The sequence below is a fragment of the Ochotona curzoniae genome, unplaced genomic scaffold, assembly GCF_017591425.1.
Source record: "Ochotona curzoniae isolate NIBS_2020 unplaced genomic scaffold, NIBS_Ocur_1.0 contig_3350, whole genome shotgun sequence".
Lineage (NCBI taxonomy): Eukaryota > Metazoa > Chordata > Mammalia > Lagomorpha > Ochotonidae > Ochotona > Ochotona curzoniae.
Genome location: NW_024465827.1, coordinates 141,958 through 165,354, shown reverse-complemented (window position 1 = coordinate 165,354; position 23,397 = coordinate 141,958). Strand labels below are relative to the sequence as shown.

Here is a 23,397-nt window from a genome sequence, read left to right as displayed (position 1 = left end):
AAGAAAAATGATAAAATTATGGATGTATTTTGAGGGTAGAATTTCCTGAGGGATTAGATGTTGGCCTGTATTTCTTCATTTCTTTTTCCCGTTCTGGGTTTATCTATTAGCTTCCGGATATGAGAGATACATATTTTGTCTTCCACCATATTGCACTTTGCCAATATACACACATATTTCAATACACAAACACAGACACATATCTCTGATTCTCAAGTCCCGGTATAATTTATACTTAACATTCTCATTTTCAATAATTCTATGTTTATATTATGCTGCTGCTAATGTTTTTTTTTTTTTGTAGCTAAACTATGTGGGGCAATGTGATAAAATAACTTTCCTCACATATCTGTTTTTGGATTTTAAAAATAATGTGTGTGTATATATAAAACTGTTTGTGTTTTTTCTCTGTCCTCATTAATATACGTCACGCTCTAAAGCTCATTTGAGAATGATCCAACATATCAGGTGGTCTAAACTTTGTGGGAGCTAGATTCCAAACTGGATAAATCCTGCACATGTCTTCCTGGGATTTTCTTGTCTAGTCATTCAGAATCCTTCCTCTCTTTTGTTTTCCACCCCCACATTTTGGCTCCTAGTGTTCTTCTAGTTTCGTGGAGCACAGATTCCAATGCCTTCCTGAGCACAATTACACACAAAGAAAAATGAGAGTCTCTATGTGTCAGAAATTGGTGTGTTCTCTCATAACAGCTACCTGTTTTTTGGTTTTAGAATAGAATTAAAAGGAAATAGATTTCACTTGAATTTTTGAAATTGCTCTTTTACTATGATCTAGTTTCCAATACGTTTGTTGAGAATGTCAAAGACTCTTTGAAATTTAGCAAAGGTATGACTTTTCAGCTCTCAAACACTCACACCTGTTAGCATTCAGTTTAAATGTATTTAAATAAATGAATAATTTTTTTTTAAAAAATGTGTTGACTTTAATTTCAGCTGTTGCAGTCCAGAATGAAAAAATGACTCAGCTGTCATGTAGCCTCTGGCTACCCTAAACACATCTTCCACCTGTTACCTGGATTGTACACTTTCTTATGTAGCTGGTGCCATAGGATGGGGGGTTAGTGCTGGTAACTGGCATTAGTTACAGGAGTCACAGTAGCCCTAGAGTCCCCAGATAGTTGGTGCTTGCAGGGCTTGGTAGGCATAGGGCTATTTCTGTCCGGGTAGACCTTGGTTTCTGCCAGGCTGTTTACCCAGAGGGTGCTGTGAGCTCTTTATTTCTAATGTACTGTTAAAGTGATGAAATGAATATTACCACAAGAACTGGGGTTGCAGTTGATGTTTAAAGCAATTTACACAATCCTATTAGAAAGTTAATCCTTGCTGTGTTTCTGTCAGAAGTTGATCATGTAGCTTTCAGCTCTCTAAGTCAACTTCCTTGCAGAATGTAAAGCTTGAAGGTAAGCAATGGGTTTTCCTAAAGGAGACTCAGAAAAAGATGGTAGAGATCAACCTTTGGATTGTATCTGCTTAGAAACATCAATTTATGTGTTTATCATTATGCAATAGCATCTTGCATTGCCTGAGTGACCCCACATCCAGCTGCAAGTGGAACAGAGTAGAGATTCTACTTACGTGGAGGAAAGGGAGGGAATTGAAGGTATTTATACTTGGAATTTATACTTGGAACCCAGGACCAGGCCTACCATGGTGAACCCCAGTACTGGGAAGAGCCTTATAGTTCCTGTCCCCAGGCCAGTGTCTGCCATTAGAGCTTCTAGACCAGTTTAAGAGCCAGGTGGAAACACACATCCTCTGCAGGAAGGATCCATGTGCCAGACTACACCCCTGTTGGCTGCAACATTGGAGTACCCAGACTTTAACAACCACATGTATCTCAGCTTAACACCAGTTTTGGTAGCCTAACTGCTACCTCCACCTCAGTAGCACATCCTGGCTAAAGTCCCCTTCCCTTGAAAGAAAAACATGCTCCCAGATATGACAGTGAGTGCATGAGAAGTCCGTTCTGACCAGCCTCATGCGAAAATACTGGGGAAACCCAATGCCCTCTGTCTCTTGGTTAATACTCATGGGCATAGCAGGAAGACCTATATTGATGCCAAGCAGTGAACAATGGCTGAACAGACCTGTGTTCTAACCAGAATCCTTTCTAGTTGGCTGCAGCAATTTCAAGCCACAAATAAAGCACAGCAGTTCATCGTCCACAGTGTCGTGGGTTTTGATCCTTCTGTGTCTGAGACTGATCTTGTTAGGCTGTACATTCTGTGTCCATTCCAGCACCATGATCCCTGAGACTTGTTTCATCTTCAGATAGTGGGAGAGGAAGGCAGGTACAAGAGGTAGCTTTGGAGAACAGGCTTTCTGTGTCTGCTCCACAGTGAGACCTACGAGTGGGAAGGATCTAATCAGTGCTGGTAACTGGTATTAGTATGGCATTTTAAATTCAATGTGAAATTTGTGACTTTTATAAAAGAATGGTAATAAATATTTTTGCACATTTACAGTTTTTTTTAAAAATAAGTACTTTCAATGGAAAGTCAGATTTACACAGAGAAGGAGATATCGAGAAAAAGTTCTTCCGTCTGCTGGTGTACTCCCACAGTGGTTGCAATGCTGGAGCTGAGCTGATCCAAAGGCAGGAATCAGGAGCTTCTTCCAGGTCTCCTGAATGAGTGCAGGGTCCCAAGGCTTTGGCCATTCTCTACTACTTTCCCAGGCCACAAGCAGTGAGCGGGAACAGAAGTTGAGCAGCTAGGATTCAAACTGGTGCCTGTATGTGAATCTGTTGTGCGTAAGGCCAAGATAGTCGTCATGCTAGTCCCCCGATTATTTTTATACAAATATTTACGTTGCTGATTATAAGGATTAAAAAACAGAAAAATTTCAATAAGTTCCATACTGTTGAAATTGTAAACGTTTAGGATGCTATGTAGCTTTATTCCCGATACGTATCTTTGGAAGACAATAACCTGACTTCTGTCTTTTGGAGATGGTGTACATTCAGCTCATTGTGCCCTGAAATATAATTTTTAGCTTATGTATATTGATAGTTTCATTTTTTTTCCTTCAAGACAATACACATTATTCAGTAAAGGGCCTGTCTTTTACTAAAATTTCTCAGATATGTAGACATTGAATATACTTGCAGCTAACATAACCTTAAATTGCCCTTTAATTGCTTTAAACAGCATTGATATGTTATAGGCATATTATATATTATTTGTGAACAGAGGTAGAAACTTATCTTCCCTCCTAGTGATAAGCACAGAAAGATGCATCGTTACAACTGATTATATGAGTGACCAAAAATTTGCTATTATGTTGATGTATGACCTCACCCATCAGCTTTTAGAAGCATTTTGATCTAAAATGAATTTGTAAATGGAAGAGATAGCAGTTTTATTTTCTTTGATACAAACTTATTGTTGATTACAAATTTTGAGAAATAACATTGTGTTCCAGAAATATATAGTATCATATGGTAATAAAAGTTTTCTTTTTTTTTAAAGATTTATTTTTATTTTTTTTTTATTGGAAAGGCGGATATACAGAGAGGACAGACAGAGAGGAAGATCTTCCATCCGATGATTCACTCCCCAAGTGAGCGCAACGGGCCGATGCTATGCCGATCTGAAGCCAGGAGCCTCTTCCGGGTCTCCCCCGGGGGCGCAGGTGCAGGGTCCCAAAGCTTTGGGCCGTCCTCGACTGCTTTCCCGGGCCACAGGCAGGGAGCTGGATGGGAAGCGGGGCTGCTGGGATAGAACCGGTGCCCATATGGGATCCCGGGCGTGCAAGGCGAGGACCTTAAAACCACTTGTGCCACCGCACCGGGCCCAAAAGTTTTCTTTATAATGTTTAAGAAGGTAGAAAAAAAGTCTATTTATAAAATGATACTGATGATGGTGGTGCTTTCATTGGGAGTATCTTGGCTGGAGAATTTGCTCTTTCTAAGAATACTGAGAATGAAACACACTATGAGAGCCTGACAACCAAAAGGTAGTGTAGACCTTTGTTAAGTGAATGTGTATTTCCCAAAGATCTGAGAAGCTTCATCTTGGTCATGAGGTATTTCCACCTGGCATCTGGGGTTGCTCTTTGTAAGTTGTCTTAGGCATGCATATACATACCATTTCGTAAGAAATCATCAGCAGGCTCTTTGGAAAGACGCACCCCTCAACCTTGTATAAGGGGAAGTTTGCCTCCCCCTGCTTTGAGTTAATTTCACCTCAGACTTTTACCCTATGAGTTTTGGGCTTCTGCATTCCATTTTTATCTCGTATCATGACTGGTAGAAACTTATCCTTATAGAAAGTGCAAATTTCACTTTAATACGGCTGTTAAATATAAACATTATTAATTGAATTTTGGAAGAAAAATATATCATGAAAACAAAAAGAACATTTCTGAGTATAATACAGGAATGAAATGACTTTTAAACACTAAATACAAGAAAAAACTAAATGCAGATAATTGTTAGATCATAACAATCTAGCTTTTCAGAACTCTGTCAGGACTCTATCTCATGTAGCTACAGGAGTTGAATTCAACTTATACGTAGGAAGATAAATTCAATGAACTAAATATGAGGTGTGCTGTATTATTTTTGGATATGCACATCTTTGTCTAGATTTACGTTTTTTGGGTTATAGGAGGATTGAGTTTTCCACATACTTTGGGATTTAGAAGCTATAGAAATCAAAGGCAGAATCAAATATCTCAGCTGACTGATGATCATCATTTCACAATTGAGTCAAAAGCATTACTTCAGAACAAATGAAGAGCTTCTGATTTGTCTATGAAAATGTGCATGTTGACAGAAAACAACTGACATGTGGTCACACATCAAAGTAGTACCCACTTGCTTATTGAAAATAAACTTCAAAATTGTTGTTAGTCACCAGACACTATACAATCTGTGCTGGAGAATATATGTATATTTGCAATTAGATTTATCGAATGTGTCATTATGATTATCACTCAGAAAAACAACAGGGTTTATTAACACTAAATGACATGTTGTAGATCCATACTCTATGTCTTCCAACACAACTATTCCTGAAATACAATAACCTCTATGGTTGGCCTTATGTTAAATATAAAATAATAAAGTAAATGATTCACTGAGGATTATACAGCTAGAAAACAAATAGTATAGAGATGATGCACGCTACAGTATCTCTCCTTTTATAGGTAAGATTTTCAACTTTACCACAGTCAGTAAAAATATCTTTTAACAATAGTAAAGAAAATAATTACTTCCATTTAGCAATAACATGAGTTAAGCTGTTTTATATTTTCATGTTAATCTTTTTCTATTGACAAAAACATAAATTATTAAAAAGACAAAATTTTAAGGTGTACTTGAAAATAATAACATAAGGAGAACACTATGACAAGAAGAGTGGAAGAAATAATATCTGTTTATTAGTATTTCTTGATAATTGATTACAGGGTATTTAATATGTATTACCTTTTAATCAGCATAATTGGGAAACTCATACTTTTTCATATGTAAACTAGAATATAAAGATGTCAAAAAAATTTGCACATGTTTAAGAAACTTACAAAGATAAAATCCAAATTACCTAGTCTAATCTCTAGTTTTCACACCAAAAAAAAAAAAAAATCCCAGAGGATTTTGTAGTGACAAAGAGTTTTGTAGATTTGAAATTTCCAGTAATTGCTGGAATAATAATGGGAAGAAATACAATGTAGAATAATCAGAAAATGGCTAAAAGTACATTATAAAAAAAAACAAAGACAAAAATAATATGAAAAGGAAGGATGAAAGAAAGAAAGGAAATATGAAGGAAGAAGGGAAGAAAGGAAGGAAAGAAGAATTCACCACTGCTTGTTTTGGCTTTGTTTCATTGCTTACGGGTTTGGGTCTCTGTGAAATAACCTTCTCAGTGCTCCCTTCACGTCTTTATTCCTCAGCGTGTAGATGAGGGGATTGAGCGTTGGGGTCATGACTGTGTAGAAGAGAGAGATGAATCTGCCACGAGTACGGGAGTAAGAGCTGTTGGGATGGATGTAGACAGCAGTGATGCTCCCGTAGAAGAGGGACACAACCATCAGGTGGGAACCACATGTCCCCAGGGCCTTGCGCCAGGCCTGCGCGGACTTAATCCTACTAACGGCCCTGGCTATAAGTCCATAGGATGTCAGGATCAGGGCCAAGGGCAAAAGGAGCAAGACCAATGAAGCAAAAAAGAGCTGGACTTCATTGGCATGGATGTCCACACAGGCAAGTTTAATCATGGAGGGCACCTCACAGAAGAAGTGATGGATCAAACGGTGTCCACAGCGAGGCAGCTGGAGGGTGATGGTGCCCTGGATGAGGGCATTTCCTGTTCCACTCAGCCATGCGACTGCTGCGAGAGCCTGGCACAGCTGTGGGTTCATCACAGTGGAATAGTGGAGAGGTTTGCAGACGGCAGCATAGCGATCAAAAGCCATAACAGCCAGGAGAACACACTCAGTGGATCCTGTTGCCAGGGAGACGTAGAGCTGAATGGCACATCCTAGGGCTGTGATGGTTTTGGCTGGTCCCTTTAGGTTCCATAGGAGCTGAGAACCAATACTGGTGGTAACACACATATCAACTAGGGAGAGTTGAGTAAGAAAAAAGTACATGGGTGTTTTAAGCTTAGGGTCTACAGAGGAGATCAGGATAATGGTTGTATTTCCCACAAGGTTAAGAAGAAAACAGAATAATACAATTACAAAGAGAATCTTTTCCAGCTGGGGCTGATCAGAGAAGCCCACCAGAATGAAATTTCCTTTGACACTGTTATTGGCCATGCCAATCACCATGTTCCTTAAAGGACAAAAGCATAAGAAGAAAGCAGTGAGTAAAAAATGTGTTGACTACACATCATGCTATCAGTCTTTGAAACACTGAGAGAAAATTCAGGGATCTATTGAGCAAATTATGATGCACTATCCTCCAGACACCAAATCAGGTGGCATTAAAGATGACACTCTGAAGGTGGCACATTCAGGCTATTGGGAAAGCAAAGAATTTTCCTGAAATACAGCTATTTGAAGATGAGCTGAACTTTAGCTCAGAAGACAGTTCAAAATGAAAAGGAATGTTCATGGAAGAAAGTATATTATTTAATTTACAGGCTTATGGTAAACATTAAAATTAAATGGAAAAATCCACGAATATGGCTTTTGAATTAAGCAAATGATGAGCAGTTACTTTATGAGGTTTTTGGAAAAATGGCCAGAATACTGAAATATCAAGATGTGTAATGGAAGTTAAAAATTCTAAATGGTTATAAATGCAATGTTAGCATATGACTGTGCAAAGCATGAAGGGAGTTTGTATTCATGCTCCCTATTTAGCACAAGCGCTCTCTACATGAGAACAGCACAGAACACTTAGATCTTAGAATTCTTCCTGAATAATAATTGTACATCCCAATTTTGTCTTACTACTTGGAGTGAGAATTATTCACAGAAATAAGTATACAAAGCAGTTATTATATGTATTATGAAAATTCACTAGGTTAAAAATAATATTCAGTAGAGCTCAGTGGAAATGAAGTCAAAATAAGAGGCAGGTGAGAGATGTGGGAACTGCAGGAGTCTCCAAGTGATCAGCAATGGAGAACAGAAAAGTACAAAAAATAGGAGCATGAAGGAATTTGTCAGGAGTGAACCAAGGGGATAGTTAGCTTGTGTGTGTGTATTAAATACATAAAAACAAACATATACGATTACATAAATGTAGTATTATTTTTAGTTTCTTGATATTGGTTAATTTTCACCCACTTAGTCATACTCATTTCATTTTTTAAAAGAATAAATTAAAATCAGACAAATCACTCATATTCCAATCTGTTCAATACAGCCTGCTTGGTACCACCATACTTACTCTGCCAAAATGTCCACATACTTTATGTAATAAACACATATCTACATACAAATGTAAGAGAAAGCAGTGAGATCAGGATGATGGGGTTTTAATTTAAAAACAAATTCATTTTAGATTTGTGTAACATTTTGTGTTACTGTTTGCTAAGGTTATGAGCATATATGTAACACACTGTTTTATCTGATACAAATGAACATCACTTGAATCTAGATTCTCAATTTATAACTGTACATTAACAATCGTGGAACAAGATAAAGGCATGAATCAAAGTGAATGAAATAAAACAAGGGCATTTTCTACATTTTTCATATCAAAAATCACATTTCAACTTAGGAAGGAAATTATGACCTAGGCTTCAAAGTGTTGTTACCTTGAAGTGATGGATCAGTATCTAACACCCAGGTATTGGAGTGGGGCTTTATGTGAGTTTGAAAATCCCTGGAGACCAGCAAATCAGGAATGCTTGAGAGAGAATTTAGGCCACTGGATCCAAAACTGAGTCCCAGGACTCAGTTGCCCCACGTGGTCATTAATACCAGACTCTGTATTAACCAAAGATACACTTCCCAGTTCCCAGGTGATTGTACTAAAATACATTTGGCTCTCTGGTCTTTCAGTAAGTCCTGGGAAAACAAAACAAAAACAAAGCAGTGATGTTTAACTTCTGTCCCACAGTTTCTCAGTGTTGAGTTTTCTGCTATATTCATGTTAGATTTTCACCAATGATGTTGTATGTGCTCTAACCTTGATTTCCATTCAGTTCTGCCAGATAGCACTTCTACATAGGGGTGTAAAATATCCATCTTGCTGAGAACTTTCAATTTTTTCTTATAACTTTACATTTCTATGACATTACTCTACAGCTAATACCTTGGAGTTAGATACTGATTTGTCCAAATTCTTGGGTCCCTGAATGTGCATGGGAGACCCAGAAGAAGCTCCTGGTTCCCTCATGCTGATTCCACTTGCAGGATAACCAGAAGATAGTAGAACTCTCTTTCTGTCTCCCCTCCTCTCTGCAACTCTAACTTTTGAATGTAAATAAAAGAAATTTGAAGAGGTTGTTTATATTAAGATTATTGGGAAGTCTTAGAATACTTTTTAGCTTGATTTCCCAAAATTCCTCTTTTCTCTCTATTTGCACATAGTTTCTTTCTTCTAACTTCCTCTCCTAATTTGTTCTATGCCTGATATTTCACACTCTCTTGAGTTTACACCAACTCTACCTGAACCCACCCTTACCAATCTAAATGCTTTTCTGCCCTCAACTCTGTCTCATTGTTCTTAAATTCCCATTGTTCTTCCAAGTGTGCAGTTATGCATAATAACTTCTCATTTCTTTTTATGCACTTTGAGCTTTATAGTTGTATTTCATTTTTGTTACTTATAGTAATTTTTAAAGATTTATTTAATGTCATTGGAAAGGCAGATATATAGAGAGGACGAGAGAGAGACAGGAAGATCTTCCATCTGATGATTCATTCCCCAAGTAACCTCAGTGGTGGAACTGAGACACTCTGAAGCCAAGAGCCTGGATCCTGTTCCAAGTCTCCCATGCGTATGCAGGGTCCCAAGGCTTTGGGCTGTCCCTGACTGCTTTCCCAAGCCACAAGCAGGGAGCTGGATGGGAAGCAGTGTTGCCAGAATTAGGACCAGTGCCCATATGGGATCCAGACCTGTGCAAGGCAAGGACTTCAGCTGTTAGGCTACCACACCGGGCCTGTGATTTTTTCTTAATCCATTTTGTCAACAGCTCAGCTGTATTGTTTCTTACCAAAGTTATGAATCCTTTCAATTGTGTGCTGTTTTCCATTTACATTCCATTTTCATATTTATTATGAATTTATCCTTTGTATTACAATATTCATTGATTTTTCTGCCTTTGTTTAATTTGTATATATAAAGTTAATATTTCTCTCTCTGCTTATTATGATAGCTAATGAGCATTTTTCATTCTATTATATGACAATTTTTATAAAGATTCATTCATTTTTCTTGGAAAGGTACAACAGAATTACAGAGAAAAGGAGAGACATAGATAAAGATCATCTGTCTAGGCTTAAGTCTTCCCATTTCATGGGAGGGGCACAGGTTCCTGTCCTTGCATTCCTGCTTCCCATCTAACTCCCTGCTTGTAGGATGGGAAAGCAGTCAAGGATGGCCCAAAGCCTTGGGACTTTGCACCCATGTGAGAAACCTGTAAGAAGCTTTCAGTTTCTGACTTTGGATCCAGTAAGCTCTGGCCATTTTGGCCATTTGGAGAGCGAATCAGAGGACAGAAGCTCTTTTTTGTCTTTCCTCCTTTCTGTATACCTAACTTCCCAATAAAAATAAATGAATAAATAAAAATGATACTCTTTTTTGTTGGTTCTCTCCCCAAATGGCTGCTATGGCCAGAACTGAGCCAATATGAAACCAGAAGCCTCTTTTGGGTCTCCCATGTGGGTGCAGGGTCCCATGATTTTGGACGGTCTTCTATTGCTTCCTAAGGCCATAATAGAGGAGCTGGATGGGAAGTGGAAGTTTTGACACAAACTGGTGCCTGTATGTGATGCTGTTGCTTACAAGGTGAGGATTTAGCCACTGAGCCATCATACCAGGCCTGATTTTTATTATAATTTTAATGCATTATTTTATTCATGGAAACACATGTATTACTTTCCAAATATATTATCATTCAAATTATACAAGTTTGATGTATTTAAAATTTACAGAGCACTTAAATTTTGCTGTTGAAAATGTGTTTCATATAAAATAATATTCTTTTAGGGAAAAATTCTTATTCAGGAATGCACTGTAATCCAGTGAAAGGGAACAGTGGGTGTGACACAGTGATTGGCAGGATGAATGGCAAAGAGGAAGTGACATCATAATGAAAATGAGCTGAAGGGGAAGAGTGTCCTGAGATGGTCAGTTTTGCCTTATGAAACGAAGAATATGAGTTATAATTTGAATGTAGCTTTTAGCAAATATTTATTTTTTTTTGAAAGAGAGATTTACAAAGAGAAGGAGATAGAGCTCAAAATTTTCTTTTTTTTTATTATTTTATTCTGACAATCTTTACATAGTTTATCAAGGCATAAAGGGTCAAGGGCACCAGAAAGTGGATAAGACAATTGTTTCTGCATTATTATTATTATTATTATCATTATTATTATTATTTTTCTAGATCTGGGGTAAGGGGAGAATAAAGGGAGAAACCTACCCAGCCTCCTATCCATCCCAGGTTCCCAGCGTGGGGTAAGCTCTGAGGTTCCTGCTCAGTTTAGCTTGACAGAATTAGCCCCCAGTGCCAGCATCTGCCAGCTGATGCTGTGGCAAAGTCCAAGCAACCCTTACCCTCTTTGATCTATGCTTGCACCAATAGGAGCTGTCAATCCAGCCTGGCTTTACCCTGATCTCGTCACATAAGGTCCACAGGTGTTGTGAGTCTACTGGTAGACTCCTTAAGTTGTAAAATGGCCAGAGCTGAGCCAATCCAAACTAAGGAGATAGTAGCTTTTTCTGGCTCTCCCACATGAGCTCAGGGACTTGCCCATCCTCTGCTGCCTTCCCAGGCAAGAAGCAGGGAGCTGGATTGCAAGTGGAGCAACTGGGACTAGAACTGGTGCCAATGTAGGGTGCTGATGCTGCAGGTGGAGGATTAGTCTGGTGAATCACCACAACGAGTCTTAATGTAACTTTGAATTCTATGCAAAGCCAATTTTACTGTTCCCACAGAGGATGAAAATAAGAGGAACAGAGAAGAATAACAGAAAACAGAATTAAAAATTTATTTTTCCTCTAAAATATATGTTCAATTTTTACATTTTTCTGTTGACATGCATTTCTGTTAACTTTCTGAAGATCCCTCATCCACAGTTGTAATAGCATAATCTTTGACTATCAGTTGTAGCTCATTTAATAAGGGTTCATCTCCCTTGTCCATCTGCAGAGTTGTACCCCGGCAAGTTGGAAAGCCACATTTGTCAGTCTAGAGAAACATGTACAAAGTGGAGCCCTTGAGAAGTTCACGACACTTAGACTCTCTGCTGGCTTTCAGACAGGCTCACACTGGAGATTGGGAATTCAAAGGCTTTAATTCCAATCAGTGATGGCGGAAGGCAGGTACCTGTTTTAACAATGCAAGTGTTACTAAAAGTGTACCTTTCATTACTTGAAACTTATGTGAAAAAATAATGAGCCATTATAAACATGCCATTCAGGACTATGAAAAAAACAGTGACTGGGCTATGGGAAGCAGAAACAAAAGAACAAAGTGACTTTTCTTCTGTGTAATATGCACAGTGAATAATTTCACTGTCAACATATTTTGATAGCGGGAAAGTCAGATAGGTAGAGAGCCAAACAGCTCCCTTCAGAACATTCACTCCCCTATTTTCTGTTTTTTGCTGGGCCTGGGATGTAATCAGAGCCAGCGAGTAAGGACTCAATCCAGGTTTTGAATGTATTGGGAATACAGTTACTTGAGCCAGCACTACTGCTTGTCACAGTCTGCTCTATCATGAAATTGGAGAAAGGAGAAGGATCTGGGACTCCAAAGTGAAGATGGGCATTGTAACCTAAATGCCCATTCCCAAATATATGTGGTAAGACAGTGTGAAAAACATGGTTGCATAAACCATAGACATTGAATCTAAATGTTCTCTTTCTAGACACATTAACTATACTGTCATAAGCACAGCAAAAGAGGTAAGTACCATATGCACAAATCACGTGGGGTTAGTTTTTTAAAATTACATGTCTTCAATCAATTTCCAGCAATAGTCACTGCTTCCTTATTTCTGATTAGAAAGTTTTCTCTCTCCTTAGCAGTCTCTTCAGTGCTCCTTTCACTTCTTTGTTCCTCAGGGTGTATATGAGGGGGTTCAGGGTGGGAGTCACAACAGTGTAGAAGAGTGTGAGGAACTTGCCTTGGCTGTGGCCATAGGCTCTCTTTGGTTGAATGTATATGACTGAGCTGGTACCAAAATAAAGGGACACGACCAGCAGATGTGAACCACAAGTCCCTAGGGCCTTGCGCCAAGCTTGAGATGACTTAATCTTTATCACGGCTCGAGCAATCAGTGCATAGGAGATCACTATCAATGTCATGGGAAGAAGGAGGAGAACTAACGTAGCCACAAAAAGCTGTACTTCATTCGCATGGACGTCGACACAAGCCAAATTAATCATGGCGGGCACCTCACACAAGAAGTGATGGAGCTGCCGATGGCCACACCGAGGAAGCTGAAGTGTGATGGTGCTTTGGATGAGGGTGTTTCCTACTCCACTCAGCCAAGATATTACTGCCAAGGCCTTGCAAAATGATGGGTGCATGATGGTCGTGTAATTGAGAGGTCTGCAGACAGCTACATAGCGGTCAAATGCCATGATAGTCAGGAGGACGCATTCAGTGGAACCCAAGGAGAGAGACACATAGAGTTGTACGGCACAGCCCATGGGGGAGATGGTTTTGGCTGGTCCCTTCAGGTTCCACAGCAGCTGGGGAACTATGGTGGTGGTGAAGCAAAGATCAAGAAAGGAAAGGTTTGTGAGGAAGTAGTACATAGGTGTGTGCAGCTGGGAGTCCAGGCAGCAGACCAGGATAATGGCTGTGTTGCCCACAAGTGTCAGAAGATAAGATATCAACACTACCACAAAAAGGATGGCTTCCACTTGGGGCTGGTCTGAGAATCCAAGCAAAATGAAGTCTCCCCAAGAGGTTTCATTGTTTTGTTCCATTAGTCTTCTAGGGCAAAAGGTAAAAGCAGACAGGAAAAAGGTTCATTATGAAATCTAGTACAGGAATTATTACAGTGATTGACACCAGCTGTGACACTCCTGTCCCATATCAGAATGGAAATTTGAATCCCACATCCACATGTGATCCCACTTCCTCTCCATGGGCTTGTTGGGCAAAAACAGGCTCAGGCATTTCAGTAACCGAGGTGGACAACTTGAACTGAGTTCTGGCTCCTGGATTTCATCTGATTCACTCCCAACTGTGTGGGCAATTGGGAGTGAACCAGTAGAAGGAAAGCTATCTCTGCCTGTCTATCTACCTTCAAAGCAAATAAAAATAATAAAAAGTAATTGATTAGTAACAGATGAGGTGTCTGCTGTCATTGCTTTTCATTTCAATAAGCATTTGGCCCATCTTTCTTTTTCATGTGATCTTCTCTTCCCCCCTTTTGCTAATTATTATTATTATTATTTAAAAATATTTATTCATTTTATTGGAAAGGCAGATATACAGAGAGGAGGAGAGACAGAGAGGAAGATCTTCCATCCAATGATTCACTCCCCAAGTGGCCGCAATGGCAAATACTGTGGAGATCTGAAGCCAGGAGCCAGGAGCTTCCTCCAGGCCTCCCACATGGGTGAAGGGTCCCAAGGCTTTGAGCCATCCTCCACTGCTTTCCCAGGCCACAAGCAGGGAGCTGGATGGGAAGGGGAGCTGTCAGGAATACAAACGGTGCCCCTATGAGATCCCAGCTCATTCAAGGCCCGGACCTTAACCATTATACTATCGCACCGGGTCCTTGCTAATTATTATTAAAGAGAAGCTACTGAAAGGTGAGAGTGGGAGTTTCCAATGTAGGTGCTAAACAGTCATTCAGAAGAAGTGGAAGGGAAAAACACACTCTAATACTACACATTTCAAAAGTGGAACTAAAACAGACTTTGAAATGCCCACATGGTTATTACATAATACACACATTTCATGAACTTAAGATAAGTTCTGTGATCAATTTTAATATTCAGCATTGAATGGATTTTGAGTGCTCATTGTCCATTCTGATAGAAATCTTATTGAAAAAAAATGGATATTTCTGAGGTGTCTGGGAAGCAAATTAATGATATTTATTCTGTGTCTGTTAGTTTTTTTTAATTTATAAAGTGAGTCATTTTGTTTTTACATTTAGCTATCTGATTTGACTGATGGAGGGACAAGCCTTGGTGATTTTTAGCATAGATGGAAGCTAAGTGATTTTACAATTGCTTTAATGACGGACTTATGCTTATCTAACACAAACTATGTTGTTCCTTAAAATGGATGGTAAGTAATTAGTGACATGTGGAAATAAAAGCTCATGGGCACAAAGTCTCAAACAGGCATGCATTTGGTGAGATAAATAACCATATAACGTTATTGATACATATGAAGAAAAAATTCATCTATATACACTCACTTAAGAATGAGGTAATAGCATTTGATGAAATCATGGAAGAAAATAGATCCTTGACAGCTCATTGTAAAATGATTTTCATTGTGGCACTGAAGTATAAAGTCTATATTGCCATTAACATTCCTGCAGAAATCTTCATTTACAATTTTTTTTTACGATACTGTCATCTGTACTTCCAAGTTGGCAGCACATTGTTGACTAATGTACTCTTTAGAAATAATGGTGATTTGTCATTGTACTCAGATGTGACAATATTTCAAAGATCAAAATTATGTTCTAAAAGTGATGAATGAAGCTTAAAAAATTTAAAATCTGGAGGTAAGTGCTTAGCTGCTTCTATACCTTATAATGAATTCTGATTAGGGTTAGGATGTTCTAGCAGTTGCATCCCACAGCACGATGCCTGGATTCAGAGCCCACCCTGGCACCGAGGTCCCTGGGAGGCAGCAGCCATGGCTCAAGCATTCGGGTTCCAGCTCTGGGCATGAGACAGCTGCATCGAGGATCTTGTCAGTGTGCTTCCTGAAATGATAGTAGAGAATCAAAAGTGATTTTGAGACTCATTGAATTGACAGCCTGTTAGACAATTCACCGATTAGTTTCCAGCTCATTTTTGGTCTCTGTAACTTTATATCATGTACTACCTATTTTGGTATTTTTCTCTTTTTTAGCTTCACTGAGATTTAAATGACAAATAAATAAAAAAGAATATATTTGCTCTATAACATAACGGTTTGAAACATCTAACTGGTTAAATGACTACAAAGCAGCATATTGATTTTATATAGGAGGATGATGCCTTATAGATCCTTGGGTGTATAGGAATCATAAAGGCGAACCCTCTCCTCTCACCCACTACTTACTTTATTTTTTGTTCTGATTGTTTTGAGGAGTCACTCTCTTCTCTCTAGCTTCCAGAGAGCCAAATTTAGATCTTGGTGATGTATGTGCAACCTTTGCCTTCATGATTCAAGTTTGACTTGCTTGAGGGGTCTCTGGACAATATCTGACACTCCAGTAGAACAGAAGTCTCTATGGAAACATACGTGAGTACAGACACTTTTATACAAAAATAGAGTTGTGAAGTGCTGTCTTTCCAGAACTAAAGCATGAACAAAATGAAAGACTTTCCTTCCTCTGCTCCCTTTTCTGGTTTTCCTCCTTATGTGAACAGCAATTATTTCCAGTGATGCTGTGTAATTGTCATGTCACCAGAACAGACTCTTGAATAAAACTCTGTTAGAGAGATAAGGTGCATCAGTAGAAAAGCCAATTTTGCGTAATGTGATTGGAGAAATTCAAGAAGGAGCAAGATGCGAAGCTGTGTGTCTTTTAGAGGCCACTTACCTCCTTCAGGTCCTCTTCTGTGTATGTCTGTTACTGTGGTGACTCTTGCTGTTGACATAACCTCAGGACAGTAGAGTTTCTCACCTGGAGTAAATAGCACTGTCCAAGATCCATAAGCTGTCGAAAATAAACATTTACTGCGCTCTAGTTCCCTAGAGAAAATAAAAATAGAAACACAAAATATACATAAGACATAGTCTTTCTCCACACCTTGGGGAAATTGTATTTTCAAACTGTTTAATTAACATGGAGTTATTTGGTGTCCAGCACAATGTTTCTCAAGGGAAAAGCACACACACAAATATTTCCCCACTGGGCCTTGCTGGATATTCAGACAGACAATATCATAGACAAATTCTCCCAGTAACTCAGACCCTTGAAGTGCATGTGTTCTTATTTCCATTGATGTGATGAACAGTATCACCTTCCCCTTCTCCTTCATTGAACTCCTGGTTTTATGCACCACATGTCTCTTACAGTTTCTTGCTTTTATTATTTGATTGAGCTTAGTCTGAAGTAACATTATTGGTTAATATTTTTCTCAGCACACAATTATTTTAGAAAATAAGCTCAATTTTAATAATATGAAATGACTGTTTCACGATGATCCTATTTTCAATATTCCTGCTGAAAATGAAAATGTCATATTTATCCATCAGCCTTCATATTATATATGATATTTCAGCCCTCACCGCACTCCATGATAATATTTATCATTTACTTGAGTGTTTATGACTTCAGTCTAACTAAAACTTTTTTTCTTAGATTTTGCTATGCAGTCATTGTCACTGAGTTTTTTTTTTTAACATTTCCTGTATATTATAAAACTATTTTTGATAATAATTATGAAACAAAATAATTATTCATGATTATGGTCAGAAAGGAAATTCAGTAAGAAAATTTTTCCTTTAATTGAACTTTGGACATGTAATAATACTACCAGAAAAACTAGAACAGAAATAAATAAGCAAAAACTGTAAAACCCTCTGCAAAATGTACAACTGTATTATTATTGTAACATTTTCTTTTCTTAATTCATTTATAAGTATTAGAAGTGGCAATGAATGACTCAAAAGAAGAAAATGCTTCAATTTCCAGTGTAGTAGCTAAATACAATTAGTGTTCTAGATTAGAACCATAATTTGGATTTGCAAAACAGAAATGCTATACCTTCAGTCCACACATTATTTAGCTCTTTTATTTATTTACTTCGCTTTAAAAATCTATTAACTTATTTATTTCAAAGGCAGAATAACAGAGAGGAAGGGAAAGATCGACTTTTGATTTGCATGTTCATCCTCCAAATGGTGCAATGACTAGAGGTGATCCAAGGGGGAGGCCAGGAATCTGGAATTCCATCTGCCTCTCGCATGAAGATGGCAGAAGCTTGAGCTCTGAGGCCACTTCTGCTACCTTCCTGGGGCATTGGCAGGGAGCTGAATGAGCAACAGAGGAGTTGAGACATGAACCAACACTCCTACTGGATGCTAGTATTGCAGTCAGTGGCTTTACCCACTGTGCCACAATGCTGGCTCCTGTTTAACACCTCTAAATTTTATACCAAAAAACACTCAAAATGATTGCATCAAAAAGCAAAACTAAAATAAGTCAAATTTTTATGCTTGTGGTACCACTGTCTACTTTTCTGGTTAGTATTAAAATATTTGTTTATGGGCATGGCACGACAGCATAGTGCTTAAGGTCCTCACCTTGAATGTGGTGGAATCCTGTATTGGTGCCAGTTCTAATCCTGACATCCCTGCTTCCCATTCAGCTCCCTACTTGTGGGCCTGGGGAAGTAGTTGAGGATGGCCTTTAATGCGCTGGAATCCTGTATGGGTACCGGTTCTAATCCCGGTGGCCGTGCCCATTCAGCTCCCTGCTTGTGGCCTGGGAAAGCAGTCAAAGATGGCCCAAAGCCTTGGGACCCTGCACCCATGTGGGAGACCTGGAAAAACTCCTGGCTTCTGGCTTTGAATTGGCTCAGCTCCAGCTGTTGTGGTCACTTGGGGAGTGAATCACTGTATGAAAGATCTTCCTCTCTGTTCGCCTCCCCTCTGTATATCTGATTCTCCAATAAAAAAAAATAAATCTTAAAAAATAGTTTTTTCTAAATGATGTCACAGAAGTTGGGTAGAACATCAATTAATCTACGTTAAACTTTTCCTTACTTACATAAAGTATTGGAAATGACTGGCATGCTTGCTAAGAAAAGATATAAGCAAATGAAATAACAACCTTTCCATTGGGATGTTTGAGAACAAACCCAAGTGAACTACAAGGAAATGTCACAACACAGTCGTGCAGTATGAAAATTCATATGATCTTGTGCAGAAGTGAACCAAGAACACAGCATCCAATATCCCATCTATCCATTTGAAATCCACCCAGAATCAAGGACAATGAATGGGAAGGGGAATGGGAAAGCAAGTGTCAAGTGTTCAGGCTGTGTAGGCCTGCAGTTTGTAGAATGCCTGGTCTCAACATGGGAAGTTCTGCATCAACCCAGGACATATTTGTCCCTCTCTCTTCCAGGCTTCTGCTGTACTGACCATTCCTGAGATCAAGTCAATTGGAGTCTTTGGAAAGAATCAAAGAGCCCTCACCCCTGCTGAAGTAATCAGATGAGCCTTTCCACCCAATTTCCATCTTGCACTCTGAATCTGCCAGGAGTAGCAAGCATGCCATGCCATCTTATGCTTCATCTGGGAAGCAACTGGACAGCTTGGTTATAGTGATGTCTTGTTTAGGTTCCTAGCAAGCAAACAGCTGCCCCCACGAATAGTACTAAGACCCTAGGAAGCAGAATAGCCTGATCAACCTATGCTTGGTCTTAGGAAGCACCTACAAAACCTTTCCTGAGGCATCTTGTGATGGACTTCATAGCTCCCAGAATCTTATGATCACTGCTTCCAGACCCACTCATGTAGCTTTGCACCCACATGGCTGTCTGATACTTGTAGGCATTCTGGCTTCTTCATTAGGCATATAATGCAATACATACTCAGATTCACCACAGCAGCCCCACCTCTGCTCAGAACTCAGTAACTGATGGCTGCACAACGCCAACAGATGCTTGAGTGAACCTGTGACTCTGTCTTCATGCTGAGATTGCTGTGCATCCACCTCCCACTGCTGAGTATGATATTCCCAGAGACACCTGCAAATCTGCCCCAGCTAAGACAGCTGCATTCTGGCAGATGGAGCAATCCTGAAAACCACTGCAGCCTACACCACTGAGGTGCCTACAGACAGGAACAATGCTGAATATGGTTGAAAAAAAAATAACACACATCATACTATAGGCTACCTGGAACCAGAACAACCATCACTTATTGATATGCTAGGAAAAATCTACAGCTGAAAATCTTTCTACAAAAGTCATCCTATGAAATTGGTAGAGGCAAATGACCCAAGAGATTGCACAAACACGAACAGAGGGATATTGACATGAATAAAATTAACAAAATATTACAATGTCTCTAAAGAAACGAAGTAATTATCGAGCAACTTAGATTGAAGAAAAGGGAATAGATGAAGAAATGTATTATTCATTGAATTTTAGCGTGATGAAGTAAGCAGGTGTGTTGTGCCAATAAAAAATGCCAACATTGTAATGAGAAAAATGCGATTGTTTTTATAATAATTAAAGAAAAATATGCATAATTGTGTAAGTGACTAATGGATCTCATTAAGACACCTTTTTAGGAAAACTTTATCAATGAGAAACTGAAGTGCTATATACATAGTAGGAGAATCTAATTTGTAGTTGAGGAGATAAGTTAAATGACTTAATGGGAGATGTGCTGTATAATGTTTTCATCAGAATATCTTTGTTTAGAAGTTGAGTTTTATATTAGTGTGAGGAATTCATTTTTCCTCATACTGAGATTTAAACAGCACAGAAGTCAATGCAAAGTATTATATTCTATGTAATCCTGAGTCAATCCTAATGCATCAAAGTGAATTTATTACTCTTGTATTGTTTATTAAAAAGCGGCATATTTTTATAAGCAACTAACAAACATATTGGTCACATGTCCAAAGCTGTTTGACAAGTGAAAGAAAATTATTCTGGGAAATATTTGTATATTTGCCATTGAGTCTTCTCAATCCAATATCGTGATTATCACTAAGAAAATCAATAATCTGTTAATCATAACTGTAACATTTACATATTCTCATCAAATGTCCACTAACTACTTTAATACAACAAACCTTTGGCATTGTTCCCACATTAGGGATGGAATGAGTGAGCCTCGGGGTCAATGTCAGTGTCAATGAACAGACTGAAACGATTTATTTAGAATCATGTGGCTGGTAAGTGGACAGAAGCAACAGGATATAGATTATATTCTTTTTAAGTTCAAACATCGTCTTAAATTACCACATTACATGATTAGTTCTTATGTTCTTATGTTACAGATTGGTAAGGCTTTTTATTAGATTCAATGTAAAGTAATGTATAGTTCTTAAATCATGATGGGAAGAATGCTATAACCAGGAAAGAAGATTGAAAATTTGTTAACTGGTATTCATTGATTACTTATCACCACATTTATTACACATGTTGCATTTTAAATATTTTGTTCAATATAGAAAAAATAATGCCAACTCTTTTTTTACAGGTGTAAACTTTCACATGAGAATATTCAATAGAAATTGTAGAAACTCTAAAAAATTTTGTAGCATCAAAATAAAAATATTTGGCATGGCGTGATGGCTTAGTGGCTAAATCCTCTCCTTGCATACATTGGGATCCCATACATGTGCCTGTTAGTGTTTGAGCTCTGTTCTACTTCCCACCCAGCTCCCTGCTTGTGGCCTGGGAGAGCAGTAGAGGATGGCTCAAAGCCCTGAGACCACACACCTGCATAGGAGACCTAGAAGACGCTCCTGCTTCCTTGCTTCAGATTGGCTCAACTTCAGTCATTGTAGTCATTTTTGAGTAGATCCGTAGACAGATGATAGGGTATTTTTCTCTGTCTCTCCCTTTGTAAATCTGCCTTTCCAGTAAAAATGAAATAATTCTTAAAAAATTCAAAATATTCTGGCCTAATCTCTAGATTGTTCTGCACAAGGTGAATGAAAGCTTGTTGTGACAAATTGGGAAACGAAAGACAGTTATTTTCAGGAGTTACTAGAATATTAATGAAAAAGAGTATAACATAGAAGTATTATAGAAAATGATCATAGACGTTAATACAAATTGGAAGAAAGAAAGGAATAGAAAGTATAAGTAGAAGATCTGGAAGAGAAGAAAGAGAAATAGAAGGAGGCAGGTTGAAGTGAAAGACATGAAGCGAGGGAAGGTGAGAAAGCAAAGTCATATGAACAACAGGCACTTACAAGGTGTGAGGAAACTTTGTGTTACATGTGGTCCAGAAGAAAGCTTAGAAAGCAATTAGACAGCATAGGTGGTTCCGAGGTTAAGTCCATGTAATAGCATTTCTTGTCAAAGTTGCATTTCTTCCTTTTCAGCTGGTGGAGAGAGAGGCTGCCAGAAGTGCCTTTGACACAAATAATGGATCAATATTTACTGTGTTTCATTTCTTAGTGCTTATGTCTCTCTGAAAGAGTCTCCCCAAGGCTCCCTTCACGTCTTTATTCCTCAGCGTGTAGATGAGGGGATTCAGCGTTGGGGTCATGACTGTGTAGAAGAGAGAGATGAATCTGCCACGAGTACGGGAGTAAGAGCTGTTGGGATGGATGTAGACAGCAGTGATGCTCCCGAAGAAGAGGGACACAACCATCAGGTGGGAACCACATGTCCCCAGGGCCTTGCGCCAGGCCTGCGCGGACTTAATCCTACTAACGGCCCTGGCTATAAGTCCATAGGATGTCAGGATCAGGGCCAAGGGCAAAAGGAGCAAGACCAATGAAGCAAAAAAGAGCTGGACCTCATTGGCATGGATGTCCACACAGGCAAGTTTAATCATGGAGGGCACCTCACAGAAGAAGTGATGGATCAAACGGTGTCCACAGCGAGGCAGCCGGAGGGTGATGGTGCCCTGGATGAGGGCATTTCCTGTTCCACTCAGCCATGCGACTGCTGCGAGAGCCTGGCACAGCTGTGGGTTCATCACAGTGGAATAGTGGAGGGGTTTGCAGACGGCAGCATAGCGATCAAAAGCCATGACAGCCAGGAGAACACACTCAGTGGATCCTGTTGCCAGGGAGACGTAGAGCTGAATGGCGCATCCCAGGGCTGTGATGGTTTTGGTTGGTCCCTTTAGGTTCCAGAGCAGCTGGGGGACAATGCTGGTGGTAAAACAGATGTCAACTAAGGAGAGTTGAGTAAGAAAAAAGTACATGGGTGTTTTAAGCTTAGGGTCTTCAGAGGAGATCAGGATAATGGTTGTGTTTCCCAACAATGTAAGAATGTATGCCATTAAGACAAGCACAAAAAGTATTTTTTCCAGCTGGGGATGATCAGAGAAGCCCACCAGTATGAACTCTCTCTCGACACTTATGTTGGGCATCCTCATAATGTTGTTTTAAAAAAGGAGGAAAATAGGAATGTTATTCAAAAACATTGATTTTAAAATAGAACAGAAAGGCACATTAAGTTTATTTTGAAAGTGAATTTATTTCCTGAAAAATACCTAGTAGAAATCAAGATAAAATTTATGACAGAAAAAATAAAGAGAATCAGAAAAAGAGTGTTAAAAGGATATGATATATGATATAGTCACACCTTTTATAGCTTGCAATTCATAATTTATATGAAATTGCAAAACCAGTGTTATTAATATGCAATATATGCAGATTACTCTCATGTTTTTATTCTGGAACAGTAAATTCTGAATTATATATGTTTTTTTCCTTTTTAAGTGTATTTAAATAAATGACAGTTTAAAAAAATATTTCCATCTAGAAATGCAAACATTTGCGTACTGAAATTAATAGTACTAAGATTTATATCTAAATGTTTAATCATAGGAGACCATAATTTCAAAAATATATTCCCTACCTACCAGCATAATAATTATATAATCTTGTCTAGTAGAG

General features: G+C 38.7%; 3 protein-coding genes across 3 annotated transcripts; all 3 read right to left on the bottom strand.

Annotated features, from left to right (window-relative positions):
- Window positions 1-5,856: 5,856 nt before the first annotated feature.
- LOC121156331 (olfactory receptor 2G3-like) lies at window positions 5,857-6,786 on the bottom strand. The gene has a single exon (XM_040979955.1). The coding sequence runs from the start codon at window positions 6,784-6,786 to the stop codon at window positions 5,857-5,859; it is 930 nt and encodes a 309-aa protein (XP_040835889.1).
- Window positions 6,787-12,655: 5,869 nt separating this feature from the next.
- On the bottom strand, window positions 12,656-13,732 carry LOC121156330 (olfactory receptor 2G3-like). Its single transcript, XM_040979954.1, has 2 exons — window positions 13,725-13,732; window positions 12,656-13,598 (listed from the first exon to the last, which is right to left on the bottom strand). The coding sequence occupies exons 1-2, from the start codon at window positions 13,730-13,732 to the stop codon at window positions 12,656-12,658; spliced, it is 951 nt and encodes a 316-aa protein (XP_040835888.1).
- An 8,200-nt stretch (window positions 13,733-21,932) lies between these two features.
- On the bottom strand, window positions 21,933-22,874 carry LOC121156318 (olfactory receptor 2G3-like). The gene has a single exon (XM_040979941.1). The coding sequence runs from the start codon at window positions 22,872-22,874 to the stop codon at window positions 21,933-21,935; it is 942 nt and encodes a 313-aa protein (XP_040835875.1).
- Between the last annotated feature and the right edge of the window lie 523 nt (window positions 22,875-23,397).

Excerpts from the sequence above, each read along its gene's own strand:
- LOC121156318 (XM_040979941.1), bottom strand. The coding sequence starts at position 22,874 with ATGAGGATGCCCAACATAAGTGTCGAGAGAGAGTTCATACTGGTGGGC.
- LOC121156331 (XM_040979955.1), bottom strand. The coding sequence starts at position 6,786 with ATGGCCAATAACAGTGTCAAAGGAAATTTCATTCTGGTGGGCTTCTCT.